The sequence below is a fragment of the Schistocerca nitens genome, chromosome 6, assembly GCF_023898315.1.
Source record: "Schistocerca nitens isolate TAMUIC-IGC-003100 chromosome 6, iqSchNite1.1, whole genome shotgun sequence".
In the NCBI taxonomy this organism is placed as follows: Eukaryota; Metazoa; Arthropoda; class Insecta; order Orthoptera; family Acrididae; genus Schistocerca; species Schistocerca nitens.
Genome location: NC_064619.1, coordinates 437715237 through 437743075, shown reverse-complemented (window position 1 = coordinate 437743075; position 27839 = coordinate 437715237). Strand labels below are relative to the sequence as shown.

Here is a 27839-nt window from a genome sequence, read left to right as displayed (position 1 = left end):
CTAGTTCCCCTGTCTTCCCAAGTATACCGGTGAATGTTCTTATGTTTAAAAAAGGAGTTTGTGATTACTAAGCCCATACTGGCACAGAAATCTAAGAGTTGTTTCCCGTTCCTGTTGGCCTCCATTTCCTCTCCAAATTTACCCATAACCTTTTCATACCCTTCTGTTCGATTTCCAATCCTGGCATTAAAATCACCCATGAGCAGAACACTGTCCTTGTCCTTTACTCTAACAACTACATCACTGAGTGCCTCTTAAAAACTATCCATCTTATCTTGATCTGTCCCTTCACAATGCGAATATACTGACACAATCCTAATTTTCTTGCTAGACACTGTCAAATCTATCCACATCAGTCGTTCGTTTACATACCTTATTGCAACTACGCTGGGTTCTATTTCTTTCCTGATGTAAAGCCCTACACCCCATTGTGCTATTCCTGCTTTGACTCCTGACAGGTAGACCTTGTATTCTCCCGCTTCCTCTTCTTTCTCACCCCCTACCCGAATGTCACTAACAGCTAAAACGTCCAGCCCCATCTTACTTGCAGCCTCTGCCAGCTCTACCTACTTCCCAGAGTAGCCCCCATTGATATTAATAGCTCACCATCTCATTAACATTTGTTTGCCAAGTCGTATCTTAGGAGTCCCTGGTTTGTCAGTTAGAGGTGGGACTCTGTCACCTCCAAAGGTCCGAGGCATTTTGCTCTGATTGTTGCTAGCATCATATTTAAAGTACTAGGGAAGCAGGTTGCTAGCCTTACTTGCCCCGAGTCCCATTGAGTTTTACCCCTAATGGTTGAGGGACTAACCGGTGGATTTGGTAGTCTTTGCCGTATGAGCACAAAGGTGACCACGACTCTAAAAACTCTCATTAAGATATTTTAAATTCAAAATAAGGAAACACCATTTACCTCTAAACAACATTATCCTTCACTTCTACATCAAAAATTTAAAATGTCTAGATCAACTATTGCAACATAATAATGAATCACAAGTTCATTTTGGAAAATGCCACAAAGTCAAAAAGTAACATTTAACTTTAGACTGATTGAGGCGCAATGTGTTTTCATAATATTGAAAAGAAGAAACTATGTTATTACTGACATTTATGGCTTAAATTCAGCAGCATTAAAATGTGAACGGGTTTATTCACCAAGACTGCTGGCACATATAGTACATACATGTACAGATCTACTGCAAGTTCAGTTCTTATGGGCACTGAAGTATATAAACATATTCCAGACCATAAGGAAAGTAGCCTCTGACAACTATCAGCTGTGCCAATTACCCTTCTGTTGGCAAAAAGATGGAAGCCATGCTAAACAGGCAAACTTGTACAATACTTTCAAGAAAATAAAATCAACTGGAATGGCCAATTTGTTTTTAGATCAGGTTTTAACACAGTTAAAGGTGTCTGTCACTTCCAGACATAAGCAACTTGAAAACATATTAGTTATCAGTAGTACAAAACAGACTTTTTGACTTATCAAAAACTTTTGAAACTGCGTTCTATGATACACTATTGAACAAGGTACATTTCTATAGAATTATAGAATGTGCCATTAAACTGATGAAATCTTAATAAAAATGCAAATTGTTGAAATTAACAGAACAGAGTGTGCCTGTCCATGCAAACTGGTGTCCGTCAAGGTTCTATAATGGATTCAATATTATTTATGTTAATAACTTGTGAATAGAAGGTGTCATTATATTACACGATCAGTAGATGCAGATTATCTTGACGCTTCATAACATAAAAAAAATATGTGACTTACCAAACGAAAGCGCTGGCACGTCGATAGACACACAAACACACACACAAAATTCAAGCTTTCGCAACAAACTGTTGCCTCATCAGGAAAGAGGGAAGGAGAGGGAAAGACGAAAGGATGTGGGTTTTAAGGGAGAGGGTAAGGAGTCATTCCAATCCCGGGAGCGGAAAGACTTACCTTAGGGGGAAAAAAGGACGGGTATACACTCGCACACACACACACACACACACACACACACACACACACACATATACAGACACAAGCAGACATATTTAAAGACAAAGAGTTTGGGCAGAGATGTCAGTCGAGGCAGAAGTGCAGAGGCAAAGATGTTGTTGAATGACAGGTGAGGTATGAGTGGCGGCAACTTGAAATTAGCGGAGATTGAGACCTGGTGGATAACGGGAAAAGAGGATATATTGAAGAGCAAGTTCCCATCTCCGGAGTTCGGATAGGTTGGTGTTAGTGGGAAGTATCCAGATAACCCGGACGGTGTAACACTGCGCCAAGATGTGCTGGCCGTGCACCAAGGCATGTTTAGCCACAGGGTGATCCTCATTACCAACAAACACTGTCTGCCTGTGTCCATTCATGCGAATGGACAGTTTGTTGCTGGTCATTCCCACATAGAATGCATCACAGTGTAGGCAGGTCAGTTGGTAGATCACGTGGGTGCTTTCACACGTGGCTCTGCCTTTGATCGTGTACACCTTCCGGGTTACAGGACTGGAGTAGGTGGTGGTGGGAGGGTGCATGGGACAGGTTTTACACCGGGGGCGGTTACAAGGGTAGGAGCCAGAGGGTAGGGAAGGTGGTTTGGGGATTTCATAGGGATGAACTAAGTGGTTACGAAGGTTAGGTGGACGGCGGAAAGACACTCTTGGTGGAGTGGGGAGGATTTCATGAAGGATGGATCTCATTTCAGGGCAGGATTTGAGGAAGTCGTATCCCTGCTGGAGAGCCACATTCAGAATCTGATCCAGTCCCGGAAAGTATCCTGTCACAAGTGGGGCACTTTTGGGGTTCTTCTGTGGGAGGTTCTGGGTTTGAGAGGATGAGGAAGTGGCTCTGGCTAGTTGCTTCTGTACCAGGTCGGGAGGGTAGTTGCGGGATGCGAAAGCTGTTGTCAGGTTGTTGGTGTAATGCTTCAGGGATTCCGGACTGGAGCAGATTCGTTTGCCACGAAGACCTAGGCTGTAGGGAAGGGACCGTTTGATGTGGAATGGATGGCAGCTGTCGTAATGGAGGTACTGTTGCTTGTTGGTGGGTTTGATGTGGACGGACGTATGAAGCTGGCCATTGGACAGGTGGAGGTCAACATCAAGGAAAGTGGCATGGGATTTCGAGTAGGACCAGGTGAATCTGATGGAACCAAAGTAGTTGAGGTTGGAGAGGAAATTCTGGAGTTCTTCTTCACTGTGAGTCCAGATCATGAAGATATCATCAATAAATCTGTACCAAACTTTGGGTTGGCAGGCTTGGGTAACCAAGAAGGCTTCCTCTAAGCAACCCATGAATAGGTTGGCGTATGAGGGGGCCATCCTGGTACCCATGGCTGTTCCCTTTAATTGTTGGTATGTCTGGCCTTCATAAGTGAAAAAGTTGTGGGTCAGGATGAAGCTGGCTAAGGTAATGAGGAAAGAGGTTTTAGGTAGGGTGGCAGGTGATCGGCGTGAAAGGAAGTGCTCCATAGCAGCGAGGCCCTGGACGTGCGGGATATTTGTGTATAAGGAAGTGGCATCAATGGTTACAAGGATGGTTTCCGGGGGTAACGGATTGGGTAAGGATTCCAGGCGTTCGAGGAAGTGGTTGGTGTCTTTGATGAAGGATGGGAGACTGCATGTAATGGGTTGAAGGTGTTGATCTACGTAGGCGGAGATACGTTCGGTGGGGGCTTGGTAACCAGCTACAATGGGGCGGCCGGGATGATTGGGTTTGTGAATTTTAGGAAGAAGGTAGAAGGTAGGGGTGCGGGGTGTCGGTGGGGTCAGGAGGTTGATGGAGTCAGGTGAAAGGTTATGTAGGGGGCCTAAGGTTCTGAGGATTCCTTGAAGCTCTGCCTGGACATCAGGAATGGGATTACCTTGGCAAACTTTGTATGTGGTGTTGTCTGACGCAGTCCCTCAGCCACATACTCCCGACGATCAAGTACCACGGTCGTGGAACCCTTGTCCGCCGGAAGGATGACGATGGACTGGTCAGCCTTCAGATCACGGATAGCCTGGGCTTCAGCAGTGGTGATGTTGGGAGTAGGATTAAGGTTTTTTAAGAAGGATTGAGAGGCAAGGCTGGAAGTCAGAAATTCCTGGAAGGTTTGGAGAGGGTGATTTTGAGGAAGAGGAGGTGGGTCCCGCTGTGACGGAAGACGGAACTGTTCCATGCAGGGTTCAATTTGGATAGTGTCTTTGGGAGTTGGATCATTAGGAGTAGGATTAGGATCATTTTTCTTCGTGGCAAAGTGATACTTCCAGCAGAGAGTACGAGTGTAGGACAGTAAATCTTTGACGAGGGCTGTTTGGTTGAATCTGGGAGTGGGGCTGAAGGTGAGGCCTTTGGATAGGACAGAGGTTTCGGATTGGGAGAGAGGTTTGGAGGAAAGGTTAACTACTGAATTAGGGTGTTGTGGTTCCAGATTGTGTTGATTGGAATTTTGAGGTTTTGGAGGGAGTGGAGCTGGAAGTGGGAGGTTGAGTAGATGGGAGAGACTGGGTTTGTGTGCAATGAGAGGAGGTTGAGTTTTGCTGGAAAGGTTGTGAAGGGTGAGTGAGTTGCCTTTCCGGAGGTGGGAAACCAGGAGATTGGATAGTTTTTTGAGGTGAAGGGTGGCATGTTGTTCTAATTTGCGGTTGGCCTGTAGGAGGATGCTCTGAACAGCCGGAGTGGAAGTGGGAGAGGAAAGATTGAGGACTTTTATTAAGGATAGGAGTTGATGGGTGTGTTCATTGGCTGAGTTGATGTGTAGGTGAAGGATTAGGTGGGTGAGGGCAATGGATTGTTCAGTTTGGAACTGGTATAGGGACTGATGGAAAGAAGGGTTGCAGCCAGAGATGGAAACTTTAAGTGTGAGGCCTTTGGGGGTAATGCCAAATGTCAGACAAGCCTGAGAAAATAAAATATGCGAGCGTAATCCGGCTAGGGTGAAGGCATGTTTGCGGAGGGAATGTAAATAAAAGTTAATGGGGTCGTTGTGGGGGTGTTGTGAGGGTGCCATGGTATTAGAAGGTGGAAAGTGTAACATGAGGTTGAGATGAAAATGAAAATAACTGGAGAAAGTAACTGGAGATCTGTTGTGAAAAAAGGCGGAAAAGTGTTGGTTAAAGTTGGGCTATGTTGATCCTGTGGTGAACTTGGGTTGGTAGAGAACGATGTGCACATAGGTTAGGTGGTTGTGTTGCCGCCAAAACACGTTAAAGGATGGAGAGATTCGGGAAAATTTCGAAAAAACGGCGTGTAAATGTGTTAAACAGAGTGGTTTTGTGGTGGCAGATTATGAAAATGAGGCTAACAATAGTCTGGCGAAGAAATAATGACGTTAAAACCTGTCTGAAATGAGATCCATCCTTCATGAAATCCTCCCCACTCCACCAAGAGTGTCTTTCCGCCGTCCACCTAACCTTCGTAACCTCTTAGTTCATCCCTACGAAATCCCCAAACCACCTTCCCTACCCTCTGGCTCCTACCCTTGTAACCGCCCCCGGTGTAAAACCTGTCCCATGCACCCTCCCACCACCACCTACTCCAGTCCTGTAACCCGGAAGGTGTACACGATCAAAGGCAGAGCCACGTGTGAAAGCACCCACGTGATCTACCAACTGACCTGCCTACACTGTGATGCATTCTATGTGGGAATGACCAGCAACAAACTGTCCATTCGCATGAATGGACACAGGCAGACAGTGTTTGTTGGTAATGAGGATCACCCTGTGGCTAAACATGCCTTGGTGCACGGCCAGCACATCTTGGCGCAGTGTTACACCGTCCGGGTTATCTGGATACTTCCCACTAACACCAACCTATCCGAACTCCGGAGATGGGAACTTGCTCTTCAATATATCCTCTCTTCCCGTTATCCACCAGGCCTCAATCTCCGCTAATTTCAAGTTGCCGCCACTCATACCTCACCTGTCATTCAACAACATCTTTGCCTCTGCACTTCTGCCTCGACTGACATCTCTGCCCAAACTCTTTGTCTTTAAATATGTCTGCTTGTGTCTGTATATGTGTGTGTGTGTGTGTGTGTGTGTGTGTGTGTGTGTGTGTGTGTGTATGTGTGTGTGTGTGTGTGTGTGTGTGTGTGTGTGTGTGTGTGTGTGCGTGTGCGAGTGTATACCCGTCCTTTTTTCCCCCCTAAGGTAAGTCTTTCCGCTCCCGGGATTGGAATGACTCCTTACCCTCTCCCTTAAAACCCACATCCTTTCGTCTTTCCCTCTCCTTCCCTCTTTCCTGATGAGGCAACAGTTTGTTGCGAAAGCTTGAATTTTGTGTGTATGTTTGTGTGTCTATCGACGTGCCAGCGCTTTCGTTTTTAGATATATTTTTCCCACGTGGAATGTTTCCCTCTATATATATATATATATATATAGTTAGAGGGAAACATTCCACGTAGGAAAAATATATCTAAAACAAAGATGATGTGACTTACCAAATGAAAGTGCTGGCAGGTCGACAGACACACAAACGAACACAAACATACACACAAAATTCAAGCTTTCGCAACAAACTGTTGCCTCATCAGGAAAGAGGGAAGGAGAGGGAAAGACGAAAGGATGTGGGTTTTAAGGGAGAGGGTAAGGAGTCATTCAATATGAAGTAGAGAAAACCACTGTTGCAGTTGAATCGACCAAGACGAAGTACATAACCCATATATTTCATGGAAGCTTTTGTTAATGGAACAACATGTAACTGCTGTTAATTTCCTTGGGATGACAATCAATTCCAAACTGTTTTGAGATAATCATTTAGAGAGGGAGGTATGCAAAATTGGTAACAGCATATTTGTTCTCAGAGTTATTTATTATCCCTCAATATATAATCACGTAACGGAGGGTGTCATTATGTAGGGTCATGAAATGAAGGGTGGTTCAAAAAGAGAATTGGTATTCAAACAGTTGGCAAATTTTTGTTTGTCTGTTGGTGACTTTGTTTTGATTCGTTTCCATTTCCATGAACATTCCGATTGCTTACTCAGTTTGAATTTCTCGCATTCAGTGTTTAACCTTGGAGCAGTTCACTTGTGCGCAACATATGCTAATCATGAAAAGGTTTTATCAGAATGGTCAAAGTTATGCACCAAAGTCAGGTGACTTTGTGTGATCCTAAGGTGAAACAAGGTACCGAATGAATCAACAGTTCACAGGCTTATGAAAAAGTTTTTTTGAGACAGGTTCAACAGTAAATCTTAAAAGTCCTTGATGGATCATTGTGGTGGTTCATGAAAGTGTGGCTGTGAGCCCAATGAAATCATTTTATCACCATTCCCAACAATTGGGCTTAAGCTTTTCTTCAGTACAGAGAATTCTCCGGTGTGATCTCCATTATCACCCCTATAAAATTCAGTTGACGCAGCAGCTGAAACGGTTGGCTCACAAGAATAGACGTCCGTTTGTTGACTGGGTTCTTAGACGACGAAAGCTTCACAAACAAAATCATCTTCAGTGATGAAGGTGTAAATAAGCAGATCACTCATATGTGTGGGTCAGAAAATCCTTGCATGATCCAAGAAAGGGGAATGCAGCTTGGTGCAGCTTTTGGTTGGACGGCGTCATTAGCCCTTATCTTTGAAGATGATGTAGAATAGTCTGTGACAGTCAATGGAAACTGATACTGTACAATTATAAGGGAGTTTCGTGGCCTCATGTGGATGGAATGGATATTTAACTGTTGTGGTTTCAGTAGGATGGTGCCACTAGCCATACTTCCCACAAAAACAATTCAATTGCTCTATGAGCAGTTCCCAGATCGCCTCATTTTGTGCAATGCTGATCATCAGTGGCCACCAACATCATGTGACTTAACTCCTAGTGACTGTTTTCTTTGGAGTCATCTTAAGCCAGTGCTGTATATCAATAAACCCAGAAAATGGATGTGGAAACTCATGCAGTCATATAAATTTCATGGACAGTATTCTTGCATGCCAGCACAGTAGAGGCAGTCGTAAGCATCTCATTTTTCATACATGAAATGGGAAGGTTACATGAGTATTTTTATGTATTTTGTTTGTGTTTTTTGTACAAATAAGCTTCTTACTTTGATATATCAAAACCAGTGCTCTTTTTGAACCATCCTATACATAGAAGTAACGTTTTTAAATTACATAAAGTAGCACTTAGGATAGTACACAGATGATACCTGGAGCTCACAGCAGACTCAGCTGTAGAAAACTTGAAATTATGACTCTGTTACCACTTATTTTGCAGTATGTATTGTATAAGGATAATTGTGAAACTACGTAGAGTGTGAAGCGTGCCATATGCACAATGCGAAGAACAAATAGGGCTTGATGCCATACCTTGGAAGCAAATAGCAGCACCAGTTGCACTTTTTTTTTTATCATCAGAACCTGTTTAGGCCACCAGAGCCATTTGCCAGTGGTTATGAGTCTGTCATCATGGAGGTAAATAAACAGAATGTCTTTGTACTCCCACTGAGGTAGACTCATAACCACTGGAAAATGGCCCACAGAATTATGTAGAAGTATTCTAAGAATAAATCAATCAAATCCTAACATCAGTACCTCAGTATATTAGGAACCTACCAATTCAGCAGTTTAAAGGGAAGATAATTAAATTTATATTAGAACTGAGAACTCATGAAGTTGATCAATTTCTGATATTTGCAAAGAAAATGGTTTGACTGAAATTTGTGAATGCTAGAGTACTACGCACTAGTTATAATTAATATAATGTACTCTTTATTTCAGAGATTATATGTATCTCCCACATTTTCTTGACATGACTGTAATGCAAATGTACACAATTAATGGTGCTCTTCTGCACATCCAGCCAAGTTGTTGTTTGCAAGAATAAAAATTAATTAATTAATTAATTCTTCATCTTTAACTGTACTTCACAAAACTAAAATTCAGTCAATTAACCCTCATAATACTGGTGTGTGTGTGTGGGGGGGGGGGGGGGGGGTGTTTGCTTTACGCCCACCCTTCAAAAATATTGTAATCTAATCATATAATTTATATTTTAATATTTAAAAAATATTTATTGTTTTCAATGATTTCTTATAACATTCCATAATTGTTTTGAATTTTTTGTAACACATGACCCAAAATTTTAAGTCTTAGTAGCAAATGCGACTTTCCGCAACAAATGTCATATTCCAATATTCAAGTTCTGGATGCTTCTTACATGTCTATATATCTTTAAATAGTATGCTGTGAAAATAACTAAACAAAAATTAATGAAATCTCTACTTTTTATAAATTTTTCTGCGGCGGTCATAAAGAACCCCTCCTGTCTGTATACACATTACAGAAAATGTGTTGGAACTGCTAAGATCATGTGAAAAGATATTTTCAAATGTTGATAATAAAAGTTAACATCGATTAACAAAATTTGTTTTTTGCTTTAATTCTTTGGGTTTTTTATTTTTTTTATTTTTATTTTTTTATGGGCATTAAGTACCCTACCCTCCATTGGTAATACACGTTACGGAAAATGTGTTGGTATTGCTGGGGTTGAACGTGACATCCCACTTCCGTTCATAGTTCTATTCTAAAAATTCACACACAATTTTATTCTATTTCAATATACAGAATTTGTTTTAAACTTACCAAAATAATTATCCACTTCCCAAAAAGTATGTTGTGAATTCAACGAGGCAGTGGTGCAATACCAACTCCACCATCAGGTCCTGAATGGAGAGTGAGGCCAATCTGGTTTAGTGTTGTTGCATCAATTTCACCCTTCTTTGTCATTCCTGCAATGACTTCCTGGCATTCCTTATTATCTTCGCACATATTACGAATTGCAAGGATAGCCCACTGCATCACGACTAATGGACATTAAGGATTTTAATTTTTTTTTTTTTTTCTAAGAATGAGTTTAACAACAGCACATACAGAGAATGGTCATAGACATCCTCTGTTCAATTTCTTCTCAATTGCGGTGAACACACTTAATAAACAGTATCATTACAGCTGTGTGTAGTTCAGTTAATATAACATGTTTATAGCAAAGCATCATTTCTGCCGTTGTGTGTTCTCAGCATGCCATTCCATGAAAGAAAATTGTTTATCAGAAAAACAAGTTAATCCTTAAAGCTGTGAAATAAATTAGTGGTGACATATACAGGGTTATTACAAATGATTGAAGCGATTTCACAGCTCTACAATAACTTTATTATTTGAGATATTTTCACAATGCTTTGCACACACATACAAAAACTCAAAAAGTTTTTTTAGGGATTCACAAATGTTCGATATGTGCCCCTTTAGTGATTCGGCAGACATCAAGCCGATAATCAAGTTCCTCCCACACTCGGCGCAACATGTCCCCATCAATGAGTTCCAAAGCATCGTTGATGCGAGCTCGTAGTTCTGGCACGTTTCTTGGTAGAGGAGGTTTAAACAATGAATCTTTCACATAACCCCACAGAAAGAAATCGCATGGGGTTAAGTCAGGAGAGTGTGGAGGCCATGACATGAATTGCTGATCATGATCTCCACCACGACCGATCCATTGGTTTTCCAATCTCCTGTTTAAGAAATGCCGAACATCATGATGGAAGTGCGGTGGAGTACCATCCTGTTGAAAGATGAAGTCAGCGCTGTCGGTCTCCAGTTGTGGCATGAGCCAGTTTTCCAGCATGTCCAGATACACGTGTCCTGTAACGTTTTTTTCGCAGAAGAAAAAGGGGCCGTAAACTTTAAACCGTGAGATTGCACAAAACATGTTAACTTTTGGTGAATTGCGAATTTGCTGCAGGAATGCGTGAGGATTCTCTACCGCCCAGATTCGCACATTGTGTCTGTTCACTTCACCATTAAGAAAAAATGTTGCTTCATCACTGAAAACAAGTTTCGCACTGAACGCATCCTCTTCCATGAGCTGTTGCAACAGCGCCGAAAATTCAATGCGTTTGACTTTGTCATCGGGTGTCAGGGCTTGCAGCAATTGTAAACGGTAAGGCTTCTGCTTTAGCCTTTTCCATAAGATTTTCCAAACCGTCGGCTGCGGTACATTTAGCTCCCTGTTTGCTTTATTCGTCGACCTCCGCGGGCAACGCGTGAAACTTGCCCGCATGCGTTCAACCGTTTCTTCGCTCACTGCAGGCCGACCCGTTGATTTCCCCTTACAGAGGCGTCCAGAGGCTTTAAACTGCGCATACCATCGCCGAATGGAGTTAGCAGTTGGTGGATCTTTGTTGAACTTCGTCCTGAAGTGTCGTTGCACTGTTATGACTGACTGATGTGAGTGCATTTCAAGCACGACATACACTTTCTCGGCTCCTGTCGCCATTTTGTCTCACTGCGCTCTCGAGCGCTCTGGCGGCAGAAACCTGAAGTGCGGCTTCAGCCGAACAAAACTTTATGAGTTTTTCTACGTATCTGTAGTGTGTCGTGACCATATGCCAATGAATGGAGCTACAGTGAATTTATGAAATCGCTTCAATCATTTGTAATAGCCCTGTAACTATCATGTAACACAAAACTATCCTGTGCCCATGTAGGGTTGTTAGATATCCCAACATGGCACCTCCCCAGGTGGCGGGAATGAGAAAGCCTACCAGATATGAGTGGTCCTGGGAAAATTAAATACCCAAGGCAGACCAATTACTAACACAGTCCTAAACCCAGTAGTGTGTGTAATGGCATCCAGTGGCTAGTGGTCAGCTTCTGTTCACCAAGTTGGTGTGGCTGCTACAAATATGTCTTGATCTCAAGAATCAATTCTTTTAACCACTGATCTCCAACTGGCATTGCCGCAACTACCTTTAAGTTGAAAATACTGTGGTGGAACACCAGGAATGATATCCACTACCTCAGGTCCCACTGAATTTACTAGCTTTTTCCTTGTTATCAGATCCTGGGAGGAACAGGAACATCACTAAAACAAGAAGAGCCAGTTCTTCTCAAAACCTCTTCACAAACACTATACTGGCACATTCAACAAGAATACACTGATCAAACTAGGCAGACTTAAACCGCTCACTGATGCACTAGAAAAAATTTACATCAACATCCTCTGAACCCAAGAGACATGTTTCACAGAGGAAAAATAGAAAACTACAGGGTATACAAAGTAAAACCTGCTGTCAGAAGGCGAACACCAACAATGTTCGGCATAGGATTTTTCATACAAAAATTAGTCACAGGCAGCATCTCAGATTTCAATTCAATATCAGAAAGAATATCCACGGTAACATTCAAATCACAAAACAAAAGATATACAATCATCAATAAACATGCACTGACAAGTGACCACAACAGAAAGAAACTGCAAGAAGTCTAAGACTTTTGGGAAGACATGGAAGAAATAAACAAATTACTAGAAAGACATGTTAAAATTGTATTAGGAGAAATCAATGTACAACTACGCAAAGAGAAAAAAATACAAGCAAATCGCAGGACCACATACAGTGCAAAAGCGCATGAACAAGGATGCAGAACATCTCAAATTATTGTCAACATTTTAATTTAAAATTTATTTCAATGCAATTTCAAAAGCCAATATAAAAATACACACAATGGAAGATGGACATTTTATCTGTAGAACAGAGAATTGGAATAATTTTAATTTATGGCAAGACTGCAAGAAATTAAGATGCTGCTGTTGCTCTTTATGCTTCATGATATGCTGATATGTCACAGTCTCCTACGACTACTTATCGTGCTGTAAAACAATTTCCTTCCAAAGAAAATATGGCATCTAAGAAAAGGAACTTTTAGAGCAATTATTATAGGGAAAAAAAATTGCAGTACTAGCTGCAGCGGCTTGTAGTCCACATGTGAATACCTGAGACTTATCTCACCACTCAGAAATTGCTCTTACAATTATTTGGGCAATCCTAAAACATAACAAATACTGTCCCTGCCAAGTAACACACACTGAGAACTTCACGGGAATGATTTTTAGATTCAAACTGGGACACTTGCGTAATTACAGAGACCCACAGGTTGCCCCCCCCCCCCCCCCCTGTCTTTCAACAACATCTTTGCCTCTGTTCTTCCGCCTCGACTGACATCTTTGCCCAAACTCTTTGCGTTTACAAATGTCTGCTTGTGTCTGTGTATGTGCGGATGGATATATATGTGTGTGTGTGTGTGTGTGTGTGTGTGTGTGTGTGTGTGTGTGTGTGTGTACGCGCGCGCGCGCGCACGAGTGTATACCTGACCTTTTTTCCCCCCTAAGGTAAGTCTTTCTGCTCCCGGGATTGGAATGACTCCTTATCCTCTCCCTTAAAACCCACATCCTTTTGTCTTTCCCTCTCCTTCCCTCTTTCCTGATGAAGCAACCGTTGGTTGCAAAAGCTTGAATTTTGTGTGTATGTTTGTGTTTGTTTGTGTGTCTATCAACCTGCCAGCGCTTTCGTATGGTAAGTAACATCATCTTTGTTTTTATTACAGTAGTTTGGACAATTCTGCTATAAACAAATGATATAAAACAGAAAATATAAAGCAGACTTAGAAGTACCACCAGGTTGTGCGAACACTTTACTGTAGCGGCATGATGTAACCTATCACATGTTGTTCTGTCTAACATTTTCTCACACAGATGGACAAAAATAGCATACTGGTGGTTGTTTTCAACCTTTGATTCAGAAATTAAAAAGCTTTTGTATGAGAATATTCCCACTGATATTTCAGAAATAACTGACACTGAAGATGAAGATGACAGAAATGTTAACAATTTTGACAAAGCCTTTTTGTACAATTTGCAAGAGGCAGGTAGTGAAACAAACTCTAATGGTACAGGTAATGATGTGTCACAGAATATTCACTATCTACACCTACACTTCAACATGAGGATCAGATAAACTTTGAAAGAAAGTGGAGGGAGAAATGCACTGAAACAAGGAACTGTGACTACACATACCATGAAGGTACATTCTTATGCTTTCCTTCTCATAAATTTTTTTCAGCCTGCAACGACTTCTTCTTCACTGCTACGTGGATTGGGCTAGGAGCCTCTTCTGTATATGACAACTCTCTAGTACTATATCAATTCATGTATTCTTATTGCAGGCCATGTAGAAGAATTATTTTGTGATTGCCTCTACTGATGTTTTTATTTTCATTTTGAAGCCAATTTTAGAAGATGTACTATTCCAAGAAATCTTTATGCAACACAGAGGGGAAAAATTTTAAATCTGAAGGAACATGAATACTTATCTTTTTTGGGAATTGATTTATTTAGGTTACCACCAGCTACCATCATGGAAGCACTATTGGTCCACATGTGATGGATTACCTTGGTATTTCTACAGTAAGATGATGTATGAGTAGGGACAGGTTTGATTTTATTTTGAGTAATTTACACATTAATGATAACAAAACAATTCCAGAAAATTTGACTGATAAGTTGTACAAAATGTGCCCACTTCTAACTGCTTTGAATAAGCATTTTTTTCCATTTACAGGGGCACTAGGAAGCTCAGTATTGATTAATCAAGGAAAGAAGTAGCATAAAGCAATATAATCCATTAAAACCAACCAAAAGAGGCTATAAACTATGGACAATTTGTTACCAAAAAGGACACACTAAATTTTTATGTGTATAAAGATAGAAATGAAGGTTATGGTTTAGGAGACAGGGTTGTACTGAAATTATCTAAACCATGTTCAAGTCAATTCAGGAAATTGTCTTTGACAACTTTTTTTTTTACCTCTATTCCACTTTTACAGAAACTGGAATTGGAAAATACATTTGCCTGTAGAACAATTAGAACAAATAGGACAGGTTTGCCATCAAATTTCCCTAAAGAAAAATATCTTAAGAGCGAAGACTCAAATCACAGAGTGTTATCATTAGAACTGACAGTATTTCAATGGCGAGACAATAAACTAGTTTACTAGGCATCAAACCTCCATGGGAGTGAACAGTGTAGTGTCCAGAAAGCAGAAAGATGGAACTAGTGTAACTATACCCAGACCATCTATGATATGTGATTAAAACAAAAACCATGGGTGGGTAGGATCATGCAGATTGATTAAATTCAACTTGCAGTCTTGACAGGTGATCAAAGAAATGATGGCGCCCTCTCTTCTGCGGTGCAATAGAAATTACTTTTGTCAATGCTTATATCATATTCAGTGATTTACATGGAGCACTGCCCTTGCTGGAATTCAGGTGTGCTGTGGCTAAGGGTAAAGAATGTGCAACAAATATCAAATCTCAAAAAGAGAAACTCTTAATAGAGATGAAATAACCCCTCCAAAGAGGAGAAAGGATAATTTTTTTGTTCCTAAAAATGTACGTCTTGGTAACTGAGGAAAACACTTTGTAGTGTTCATTGTAAAAGGGAAGATGTGAACTGTGTGCAAAAACTCAAAATCCAATTGAGGCCACATTCCCATGTACATTTGTGTTGCAACAACAAAAATAACTGTTTCTTACAATATCATGAGGTACCGAGGTACCATTAGATACATCATATGTACATAAAAATTCATACACTGTCATCGGTTGCTATACCTTCAATAGTTACTCTACAATCAAAAGTTATGTGAAATTTTTGAAAAAACTCATAAATATTATGTTTTTTTTTTATTAATTAAGCCACTAATGTTAAAATGTTCAGTAATAATGAGGAATAAAGTATAAGTTAGACAAATTGAAGAGTTTTTCTGTTCATATCGTCCTTCTGACTGTGGAACATGACAGTACTTAGAGTACTGGCACTGGAAAATGATGAAAAAATAAAATACAATTTTACAAAAAATCATAGAGCTTTCGAGGCCACAATAGTGCAAATTCTACAAAGAAATTGAAGAAAGTAATTTTTTTTCCTAATGTCAGGAAACAAAGGGCTGAAAGCCAGTTTGCATTCCAACAAGGAAAAAGCACAGTAAATGCTATCAATGAGTTTACATCTCATTGGGTAAGGATATGAAGGTCGGAGGAATATTCTGACATGACAAAAGCATTTGATTCAGTGAATCACTCCTTACTTCTGCACAAATTACAGAATGTGGGATCAGAGACACTACTTTACAATGATTCAACTCTTACTTAACAGGTAGGAATATAACTTCACATTCAAGCAATTGCTCCTCGAATGAGTAAACTATTTCTCAAGGGGTCCCACAAGGTTCAATGTTGGGTTCCTACCTGTCCCTTTTCTACATAAATGGCCAACCACTTGCTACTGTTGTTCATTTAGTTTTATATCCTGACAATACATCAGTTATAACTGAAAATGGGGTGCCTGAAAGAATCCCACAAAATGTCATAAATACTTTAGAACAACTTGAATCTTTGTTCCATAAAATGGATGGAATTGGAATGTACCACTGCTGTTTTTAGTTGGTTATTTGTTATGGTATAATCTTCTGTGGAAATTAAGCAAAAGGCTCAAGGCTTCTAGTATTACAAAAGAAAACTGCGTTGCCAAACAATAGGAATCCTGCTGGCCACTGTTAAAAAATTTAAAACTACTATCCATTCCTTCTCTTTTTATACATTAGGTGCTATTTTCTTATACAAAAACCAACATACACTTGACACTTTCCATATCCACCACAACTACAACTACAATGCTTTCCACTGAGATAATTTTAAACTTGTAATACAATATTTGAAAATCTGCCCAAACACTAGAGCATATGGGGTTAAAAACTTATAATAAAATAAAAGGCAATAATATATTTAAGTGGCTCCATCAAAAGTGTGCAAATGAAGGTTTTCCTGGACCCGTTGCATTAAGGGATGGGCAGTGTACAGCATACAGAGGTTCTGAAGGGCACTGACAGAGTCTGAGCAGATAGCAGATGACGCAATCGAAAAGCCTGTGTTGTTGGATGTACTGTGTGGCCTGATACAGGGTGAAGAGCTCTGCTGTAAATACTGAGCAGTGCTCTGGAAGCTGATACCAAAAATCGTCAGAGCCAATGACAAAGGCACTCCTGACACCACAGTCAGTAAGAGAGCCATCAATGTATCTAAAGCTTTTATTGCAAAGTTCTGTGCCAAGGTTGAGAAACTTACACTGATAGAGCACGTCTGGAGTAGTGTCCTTAGGAAGCGAATGAAGTCCAGTGTGAACATGGGCCACTGCATGAAGCCAAGGTGGTGAAGGATTCACCCCCATTGTGAAAGTGATAGGTAGCGTGAAGTTAAGCTGCTGGAGCAATAGCCGAAAGCAAACTCCAGGAAGTAACAAAGAACAGGGACATACCCCATACTGGCAATCAAAGGAGTCAACAAAGGAGCAGGCATGGGTGGCCAGGCATGGGAGACAAAGGGCATGTGTATTTGCTGAGGAGAAAATCATTGTGGTATGACAGTGGTAGTTTGGCAGCTTCTACATACAGACACTCAACTGGGCTAGTTAAAAGTGTCAGTGGCCAGACAGATGCAATGATGGTGGATTGTACTGAGATGGCGTAAGATGGACGAATGTGCAGATGCATAGACGAAACACCCATAGTCTAGCTTTCGAATGAGCAAGGGACCAGTGCAAATGGAGGAGGGTGGTCCGATTTCCTCCCCAGGAAGTACCACTGAGGACACACAGGACATTGAAGGATGGCACACAGCAGGCGGCCAGGTGAGACACTTGGGAGGACCAAGAAAGTTTCCTATCAAGCACGAGTCCCAGGACTTTTGTAGTTTTAACGAACAGAAAAGCAACAGGCCCAAGATGTGAAGACAGTGTAAGAAACCAATACTGCTGCCAGAAATTCATACAATTGGTTTTGTCAGTGGAAAACCAAAAGCCGTTGTTTATGCTCCATGAGTAAAGACAATTGAGCCAACACTGACGATGCTGCTCTAGAAGACAAGCCCATAGGAATGGCAAAATCATCAACGAAAAGGGAGCCAGAGATGCCCGGCAGGAGACAGGCTATAATAGGGTTAATGGCAATAGGAAAGAGGATGACATTCACTACGGAGCCCTGAGACACACCGTTTTCCTGGATAAAAGTGTCTGACAAGGCCGAACCCTCTCCAAATTGAGAAACAGCTGCAGTCTCATATTTCCACAGAAAACCATTCACGACATGTGTTGACAAAGCAATGAGATGGTCAACAGCAGAACAAGCGTGCTCGAAATCAACATCATGCAGTGGTTAGTAAATTGCGAGACTCTAGCCACCATACCAGCTGGGCATGAATTATACATTCCATCACCTTACGAACTTAGCTGGTGAGAGAAATGGTGCACTAGCTATAAGGAAAGTGTTCGTCCTTACCGGGCTTAGGTATGGGTACAACAGTGGCTGCAAGCCACCTTCTGGGAAACATGCCCTCTGCCCAGATGCAATTGTACATATGAAGGAGAAAGTGCTTGCCTGCATGAGAAAGGTTCTGCAACATTAGGATGTGAGCATTTCCAGTCCTGGGGAGGAGGTTCGTGATGAAGTGAGACCATGATCTAGCTCCCTCATAGTAAAGGTGGCACTGTAGCACTCACAATTCTGAGAAGAGAAGGGTATCACCCAAGCCTCCTCCATTCGTTTCCGATGGAGGAAGTCAGGGTGACAGTGGGTGGAGTTCAAAATCTCTGCAAAACAGCGGTCCAAGGTGTTGACAATAACAACAGCATCCACTATCACATCATCTGCTACCATCAGGCGGAAATTGGAGAATGGACCTTGGTCCCGTAGACCCATCAGAGGTTGTCCCACATGCCAGAAGGAGAGTGGAACTGTTAAAAGAACTAGTAAATGAAATCCAGCTAGTTTCCCTGCTATCCCAAAGAATTTGAAAGCACTGTGCACACAACTGTTTATAACGAATGCAGTTTGCCATCGTAGGAGGACATTCAAAAACAAAGACAGCACATATCTGCGTGCGAATTGCATTGCGGCATGCCTCAGTCCACCAAAGGACCGGAACACAGCACAGTAAAGATGAAGTTTGAGGAATGGCATGTTCACAACGTATTCTACCTAGTTATCACAACTGGGGTAATGTTGTTCATCAAAGGTCAGTTGGCCTTAGACAGCTGCCATTTGGGTTTGCGTGTAGGCAAGATAGGAGTCAGCAAATGGATAGCACACGGGAAATGTTTGCTTGAGTACATGTCAGAGAGGATGGACCACTTGAGACAACAGGCAAGCTGGGCAGTGCAGGAGGAGAGGTTGAAATGGGAATGTGTGTGCATGGAGTCTGAAAGGAATGTGGGTGCTCTTGTGTTAAGACAAAGGAGGTTAAGTTGATTGAGAAAGGTCAGCCAAGAGGGAACTTTTCAGGCTGGTTCTGGGAGAACCCCAAAGAGGATGGTGCACATTAATGTCACTGAGCAACAGAGAGGGGTGATGTAACTACCCAATAAGCTGGAAGAAGTCTGCCTTGGTGACATCGAATGACAGAGGGATGTAAACGGTACAAAGGGAAAAGGTCAAATGAGGAAGGAAAATGTGGACTGCAACAGCTTGAAAACAGGTAGTCGGGGAGATAGTTTGACTATGAATGCCATCCCAGATGAGCAGCATAAATCCCCCATGAGATGGACTGGCATCTAGTGTGTGTGTGTGTGTGTGTGTGTGTGTGTGTGTGTGTGTGCGCGCGAGATCAAAGTGGACCGCAAAGAAATGCGAGAGGTGAAAGTTGTTGTGCGGACGTAATCTTGTTACTTGGAGGCAGAGAACTAGTGGACACTGCAATACTATGAGCAGCCTTGATCCCTCTTTGTTGGAGCTAAGGCCATGAACATTCCATTGGAAGAAAGTCGTGACGTGGAAAGGGGAGGAAGGGAAAAGTGAAGGGGTGTCTTCTCGGCCAAGGCCAAGATTGGTGGCTTGCAGCGCAGCTGGAGGCGAAGGAGACAGGAATGCTACTGCGACATTGGGTGATTTTACAACCATGCTGCTGAATTCGAGGTTGCATGTCTGCGTGGCCCTGTCCTTCGTGGAGCGAGATGTAGCCAGAACAATACTGTAAGTGCCGACACGACATTCGAGTGTGGCTGTAACAATGACACTAGTAGCAGTGCATCAGGTTCTGAATGTACAGTTGGACTGTGATAATTTCATAGCCTGCTTCAATGTTTGATGGAAGCACTACTCTGAAAATGTGAGATAATGTGAGAAAAACCTTCTCCATCACCCGATTGATTGCAATGACGACCTGATCAGAGACGTACCTTTGGATTTCTGCCTCGGCCAGACTATTGAGCAGCCTAGTATAAATAACAACACATGAAGAATTCAGGATTTGATGGGCCTCAACACGAATAAGATAGCTGTGGAGGAGTGCAGCTGCAAGCAGTTGTTGAGCTTGACAATCAGAAGTAGTTTCCAAAACCAAAAGTGAAATTGCGCAAAGAGCAGAATTTCACAAGTCCAGTAATTGCATCAACACCTTTCTAAATAATGAATGGATTTACCACAGGAAAGGACTGACCATGGTGCAGCTGGAAGGGTCTCTGAATCATCAGCCTCATTCAATTTAGTAAAACAATCTCCGATTGGGCACTCCTTCCAACTGGGGGTCCCCCCCTCAGAGCACCTACTTTAGGTGATTGTTTACACCTTACGTCACACCTCCCAAACACTTGACACAGGGACCAACTGCAAATTTGGGAAAGCAACAACTCAGGCAATCACCCCTCCCTGGGCCTGACCTGTACCAGTGGTACATGCGAACCCTACCTATCAATCCGGGGCTGGGAATTACACGTTACCCAGTCACCTGTTATGCATCAAGAAGAAGAAAAAGAGGAACCTCAAACGCCGAAGCAGAAGGAGGATAGGAGAAAGTGAACAAAGAAAGCACACATGGAAGAAGAAGAAAAAGAGGAACCTCAAATACCGAAGTGAAGGTGGGATAGGAGAAGGGCAATGGAAGGATAGAGAAGGAACGAAAGACAGTGGAGAGACTGTTCTGATGTCAGGCTACTGAAAATGCACAACATGTTCTCAAAAATGTCCCACACGTTCACCAAGGGAGGGGAAAAAGAATAGCAAGAGGACAGATATGCAGCACGGAAGCGTAAAGATGCTGCAATGGCTGAGGCCCAGTGGAGCCAAGCACAAACCCGCCTAAGAGCGGCATACAAATGTATGATAAAAGAAACAAAGACAATTTCACATTACTATCTCGCCAATTAAAACTCTACTCCCAGACTCCTCAAGTACTTGGCTATGAAAATTTATAACAAATGAAAACTGTAAAACTTTCATACTACAGAACTATGATGATGTTCCATTTGTGGGGCACCCAAATGCGCAGTCATCAGTGCCTGTACAAAGTCCCAATTTTCACATAGTCCAATATTTGTACACAATCCAATCTAGCCACTGTCATGAATGATGATGATGATGATGATGACGACGATGATGATGACGACGATGATGATGATCATGATGATGATATGATGAGGACAACACAAACACCCAGTCCCCAGGCAGAGGAAATCCCCAATCCAGCTGGGAATTGAACCGGGGCCCCTTGATCCAGAAGTAGCAATGCTAGCCACTAGACCATGACCTGTGGACCACATTACAGAACTATGTTTACTAAAAAAATTACTTGCCACCCTTTTACAAAAATGTTATTAATCAGTCATGGAATTTTTAAATGAAACAGATTTCTTCATAGAGTAATGTAATAAATTTGTACTTATGTTTGTAAATTAAGATTATTTTAAGGATTTTTTGACACAGTATGTATGGCATCTCAGTTCCATTATTTATGCTGATGAATCTCTTACACATTAAATCAATTATTTATGTTTGTATGTAACGAGATAATATAATTCTGATACTGAAATACTTTTGAAAACATGGTGTTTTTTTAAATCTTCTCAGTGATTCGTCAGGTTTTGTGATACACCACAATGGGACAATGCAACCATTTGCTCTACAGAGCTAGCCACACTGAATCAAGTCATATTTTTTCCCAATTATGCATCTATTAAACAATTTGTAGTCAACTTTTATTACTCTCTGATCAACATTGACTCTCAACATGTATTTAGTACTTCTGTAATTTAAGATTATACGGTATACTATTGACAAATAAGTAACACTAACTGTTTGTAAATACCATTTTCAGGAAATCTGTGTATTTGTATGACAACTGAAATACATTTATTCCTTAACATAAAGGATACATGGATTTCTTGCATCAATTTTACAGCAATCGAGGAGGAGCTGCACACCTTCAAGCTCAACAACCTGGAACAGATTTTGTTTTCAAATACACAAACAGAATAATATGTGAGGGGGTCCTGAAATTAACACATTGAAATTTTTTCCTCTTCCCAGAATCTATTTTATTTCTCAACAGTGTCCTCTTACCTCAATAAAATTAATATTTAACTCATGCCCTCTAAAAAAGCATAATGTTTAGCTGGTTTTGACAACCAAAGCCTATTCCCCATCCATTGAAACATGCACTGCCTGCAATTCTCTTCATCACATTAAAGGACACGGTAAGCATTGAGACTGGTTGACAATTATCAGTATGTATTCCTAACTGCCATGAAAATGGGTCTGACAATTGCATATTTTTTGGAAATATACCCTGTGACGCTGATTTATTGCGTATGTGACTGAATACACTGCAGATATCTGAAGAACAGGATTTTAGTAATTTATTTAGGATATCAACCCTGAGAAATTTTTGCTTTCCATAGAATTAATTACACTCTTCATTTCCTTGAAGAGCATGGAGTAATTGTTATTTGTCTGCATGTGTGTGGCTTTGCTTCTCGTATGTATTCTAATATTCTATTCTTTGAACTGTCCATCCCAAACTTTTAAGTTACTTCCAGCCTCGTGAAGTGCATGTGAAAAGCCAGAATATTTAGTATCAGTAACACTTCACATAACTATATGTAAGTTTTTCTTGTAATAATTACTCTTTCAATTGTAATAAGAAATGGTATCGATCAATTGATGTCACAGCTACAACAACAATTTGGACTCCCAACTTCTGTACACTTGCTCACTTTATATAATGGCATTAATGACACATTCCTAGGAGACCTGCCACTGACTGTTTCCTTCAAAATTGTTCTATGGCTCCATATTCTCCTGAAACGTCTAAAAACTTACCTAGATGTCATAAGTGATTGACTTAAGCAGTTAGCCCTGTAGACAATTTCTGTACAGTATGGAAAAAATGTGCAGATGGTCAGACGAAGACTTTTAATGTGAGTACATAGTAAACAACGTTCATTAGATTGCAGTGTCACATTTTGGGAGTGTGTGGGAGTAATGATTTCATAAGACTGCTGAGTTTATCAAGATCATCATCTCATTTTCTTCCTGCAAGCCTCACCTGGTAATTAAGTTGTTAAATGCCAGCTTCATAATAACTTCAATCATTAGACAATTCCTTGGGAATATAGGAACTAAGCCACTGCATAATACATATAAGTCTCCAAAAATTGTCAAGTGAGAGGATTTTAAGTTCAGAAAAAGAAAGACATATGATGACTGACTGGCAAAATAGTAAATTAAGTACAGCATGTTCACATGAATCCTGTAGCTGACACTATGAAATTTATTATTAAGTACAGATATCTTGAAAATCAACTTAATTGAGTTACAGAAGTGAATGACCTTTAGAGTCAAATTAATCTGAGTTTCTGCTCAATAAATTAACCTAGTTATTCTACACATTATCCATGGAATACCATATGCAAACAATAGCCAAGCAAACTTACCTGGTGTTGGTTTTCTTTGTGTTTCCAACAAAGATTACCCATTAGCCGTACCAGGTCTACTTTAAAGCCAAAGGCTGGATGCTGCTGCAGAGCAGTGTCTTTTCCTTTCAAATCTAACTCAGATAGACTCTGTATTACTGAGAAATTATTATCACCTTCCTGTCCCAGACTTTGCATGCTTTTCAGTAAAACTGTACAAAAACAATTGCATTATTAATAAATTAAGTAATGCTATATAATGTGTATATCATGTGAAGCATTTCAAGGAGCTGTCAAACTGTGTTTACATAAGATTATTGTCTGTTTGTTACTTAAGGAGTAGTATCACTGAAGCATTTGCACCACATAACCCACAGTCACTTATACGAGTCCTCTTGTCCTGTACTAACATGCAAGCAGAATTTCAGTTTCTGTAATGACGATGTGACAAAGAATGAATGGGCACTGTTTATGCTGAAAATTTGCAGCCCCTTACAATTTCTCCAAAAGTGATGTCATTACACTTGGAGCAGTAGTTCACTAAGAGAAGAGGGAGGAAGTGAAATGGTTGTGGCATTGTTGAAGGACATATCCTGGCATTCATCTGAAATGGTTCAGAAAAATAAATGATGATGAAGGTGTAGGCGCATGACAGCAAAGTCTTTAGTGCCTGTACTAAAATGTTATGAGACAAATGGGGTTAAAGGGCAAGAAAGATTACACACACACACACACACACACACACACACACACACAGAGAGAGAGAGAGAGAGAGAGAGAGAGAGAGAGAGAGAGAGAGTAGGAGACCACGTGTTCGGGGACAATGACCAGACTGGAGGCGGGTTAGGGTCACTTTATCTTGACTGAGTGACTGGCATCAGGTACGTCACAACTGGATAGCTGACTTCAACAACTCCAGCTTATTGTCCCTTGCTGCCAGCCATTTCTCCTCCCACAATTTCATGGATCTCAGACAACTATGAACTTACAGCCAGCAAGGGAATGGCACATTGTGTCACGTCATGTCTTTGCAGGCCTCCTTAGTGCTCAGTCTGCTCATTCATTTCCCCAAATTCCCACATGCCCTGGTACTCAGCAGAATAATACTTTCTGTTTGTCATGCATTAGTACGACAAGCTTCTCTGCTGGGTTCACATGCTGCAATGATTGAAGGGCACTTAGGTAATTGGAGTAGAAGAGAAATGGTTTGCCTTTAAGATGCCTCATCTGCTCCAGTGCCTTCAGGATTGCATGGAACTCTGTGGAAAATACAGATGCATCCCGAAGACATGGTTGGTGAACAATACTGAACAGCCAAAGGAATACTCTTGTTTGGAGCCATCAGTGTACGCAACTTTAAAACTGTGATACTCCTATCCAAAGTGTTAAAAAACAACAGAGATTGATACATAAAACTTTGAGTTCAATCTTTCTTATAATGTGTCAAGTCTAAAATAATTCTGGGCCCCTCTAAGAGCCAACGTGAAGATCTGCTCCAACCCTCATATAAAACTCCACGCCCATCTAAAAGGCAATCCTTCACGTGAATCCCATAGGACCTAGTTGCTTGTTGTCAATGAAGAAAAAGATTTTTCATTGGTGGACAAGCAACATTTTCATATGCAGGTGTGTATGGAGTGGACAGTGTTTTACAGGTCTGTCTCACCATGAAGTGTCATCGTCTGATGTAAAGTGGTGGCTCACTAGACTCAGCCCAATCTCATGGTATAGGGCTGGTTCTAAAGCCCCCAGTGGACAGCCGAATTCCTTCATGGTGCACCACGTCAAACATTTTTAAATAAGAGGGTCTTGCAGACCCATACAATGTGCTCCCATAATCAAGCCAAGAATGCATGAAGGCCCGGTAAAACTTAAACAGACAAGTTCAGTCTGCTCCCATGAATTGTGGCTAGGAAATTTTAAAATATTGAATGCTCTTAGGGACCATCTTTCAGAGCCCTAATGTGTGGCCACCATGTAAGTTTAGAGTCCCAGAAAACACAGTGTGTCTTTCAAATTGAGAACAGTGTTCCCACCTGAAAATAACAGTTTGAAACAGAACATGAACAGTTTAAAAAAACACAGACAGACATCTCAATAGAGAGATTAAAATTCCTTTTCACCACCCTTTCGTCCACCAACAAATTGTCAGTTGCAACATGAGTTATTGTTGCAGGGCTTGAGGAAGAACCAAAGACACAGAAGTTGTCAACGAACAAAGAACACTGGACAGGATGTTTAACAACCAATGTGATATTATTACTACCTAGGTGAAAACAGTCACACTTAAAACAGAACCTTGTAGGACACTTTTCTTTTGCTCAGAGCAATCAGAGAGGATGTCACCAACTTGATACCTAAAATAGCGAGATGAGAGGAAGGACTGTATAAATACAGGAAAAAATCCTCATAAAACCCATCCCTAGAGCTACCTGTGGATAATAAGCCCCCCAGGTAGTATTGTACGCCTTTCTGAAATAAAAAATGTATACCCATAAGGCAATGCCAGTGCAGGAAAGCCTGTTGTATAGCCACTTCTAGCCAGACTCCTAAGATTCAGATAAGGCAGTTGACCATCCACTCCAAGATTTTTACCCTGCACCACTACAATAATTACTTGGGTATCTGTGTTTCTTTCCAGGTTTTAAAAGCGGAATTAAAATAACCTCTTGCCCTGAGTCAGGAGAGTGTCCTGATGCCAGAATGAGGATAAAAAGGGCAAAGAGGATTTCTATGCTCCACCCAGCAAGGTGCCATAACACACTATAAAGGAACCCTATCATGACCAGGTGCAGATAATGCAAAACCCAGGTCCCACATGGAGAAGGGGACAGCTGTATTCTTCATCAGTAGTGGAACTGAAGTCTCAACCTTCCATCTCAGCAGTCACCCTATAGCACTGGAAACCTAAACCCTGGCTGGCAGTGGTGGTGAATGTGGCAAAAATAGGCCACCATTGTCTGGCCAGTGTCTCACAGGTTGGTTTGGAGACTCATTTGCCATTACGGCAGCCATTGGGCACCTCCATCTTGTCCTAGAAATCCTCCTGATGGTCTCCCATATGACTGTGCTTTCAGTGGGTGCAGTGTATGGTGGTCAGGAACCGATACCACGCTCTTTTTTTGCTGTTTTTAAAAATTTTGTGGCATTTTGCTCTCACTACACAAAAGGCTGCGAAGTTCTCTCTGGTTTGCTGGCATTTGAACCTACACACAGCTACCCACTTGGTCCACATTGCAGAGCGGCATTCCTCACTGCATCAAGGGACTAGCTGTTTTTTCAGAGGGTGTGAATACTGAAGAGAAAAGCAGCGTGGTGGATCATTTGGTAATATGACCAATTCATTCCTGGATACTGTCATGGCATTCAAACACAGCAAGCTGGCTGTAAAGTGTTCAGTCACCCCTACTGATCACTCACTATGGCACCTTTCTTTCAGGTACCACTCAGTGTGGCAAATAAATCTAGATAGGCAGGTAATTGCAGAGCATCAAAGCATATTGTGTGCATTAAAATCCCCAAAGAGGAGGAAGGGTTGGGTGACCTGAGTAAGGAGTTCACTGAGTGTATCTTCCTTTAGCACTTCATGTGGGTGCATGTAGAGAGAACATACTGTCAACCTATGATGCACATGCACTGATACAGCAACTGCTTGCAGGCTGGTTGTAAAGGAAAGAAGCAAGGAGTGGCATTTGTGAAAATAGCCACTCCTCCTCTAGCTCTCCACTAAGATTGTCCTTTTTGTGGAGAATTTACCTATGTAGCTCAGGGACACCAGTAAAATGTCTCTTTTGAAGACAGACGCTTGATGACAAATGCAGACATAGTTCGTCCTCTTGTGTTCTGGACCCATTCAAGTTACACGGAAATATGGAAGCCATCTTAACTGTGAGGTTCTCCTCTGTCTTCCTCCCCCCCCCCCCCCCCATTCATTCCTCTGTGGTAGTGAGACTGTATTAGGAGCAGGATGGGGAGGGGGGGGGCAGTTACTTGACACTCTGGTTCCCTCAGGCAGACGTCGACAGCCCTAAAATTGATAATATAGTCATTATTGTCTGATCCATCAGGCAGAACCAAGGTCACATGGCCTGATGTCTTTGGACCTGATTGTTTTGGCCTGTTGGTTTTCATGACCGGCTTGGATTTTGGGGACAGTGGTCAGGCCATTTTAACCAAAATGTGTTTTGGTTCCCTTCTTCAGTCTGTTATGACTGTCTACTTTTCTTTCCAGCATGAGGTTCTGCTGCCACCATTATTTCAGATGTATTTTTTTTTTTTTTTTTTTTTTGGGGGG

General features: G+C 41.4%; 1 protein-coding gene across 1 annotated transcript in view; it reads right to left on the bottom strand.

Annotated features, from left to right (window-relative positions):
• The window catches only part of LOC126262916 (ataxin-10), a 94783-nt gene that overhangs the window by 4250 nt on the left and 62694 nt on the right, over positions 1–27839 (bottom strand). Inside the window, exons 5-7 of the mRNA XM_049959830.1 lie at positions 23567–23757; positions 22007–22070; positions 9558–9778 (exon numbers count right to left, since the gene is read on the bottom strand). Of these exons, the coding sequence (XP_049815787.1) occupies positions 9597–9778; positions 22007–22070; positions 23567–23757 (437 nt within the window). The 3' untranslated portion in view covers positions 9558–9596. The remainder of the gene's footprint in view (positions 1–9557; positions 9779–22006; positions 22071–23566; positions 23758–27839) is intronic.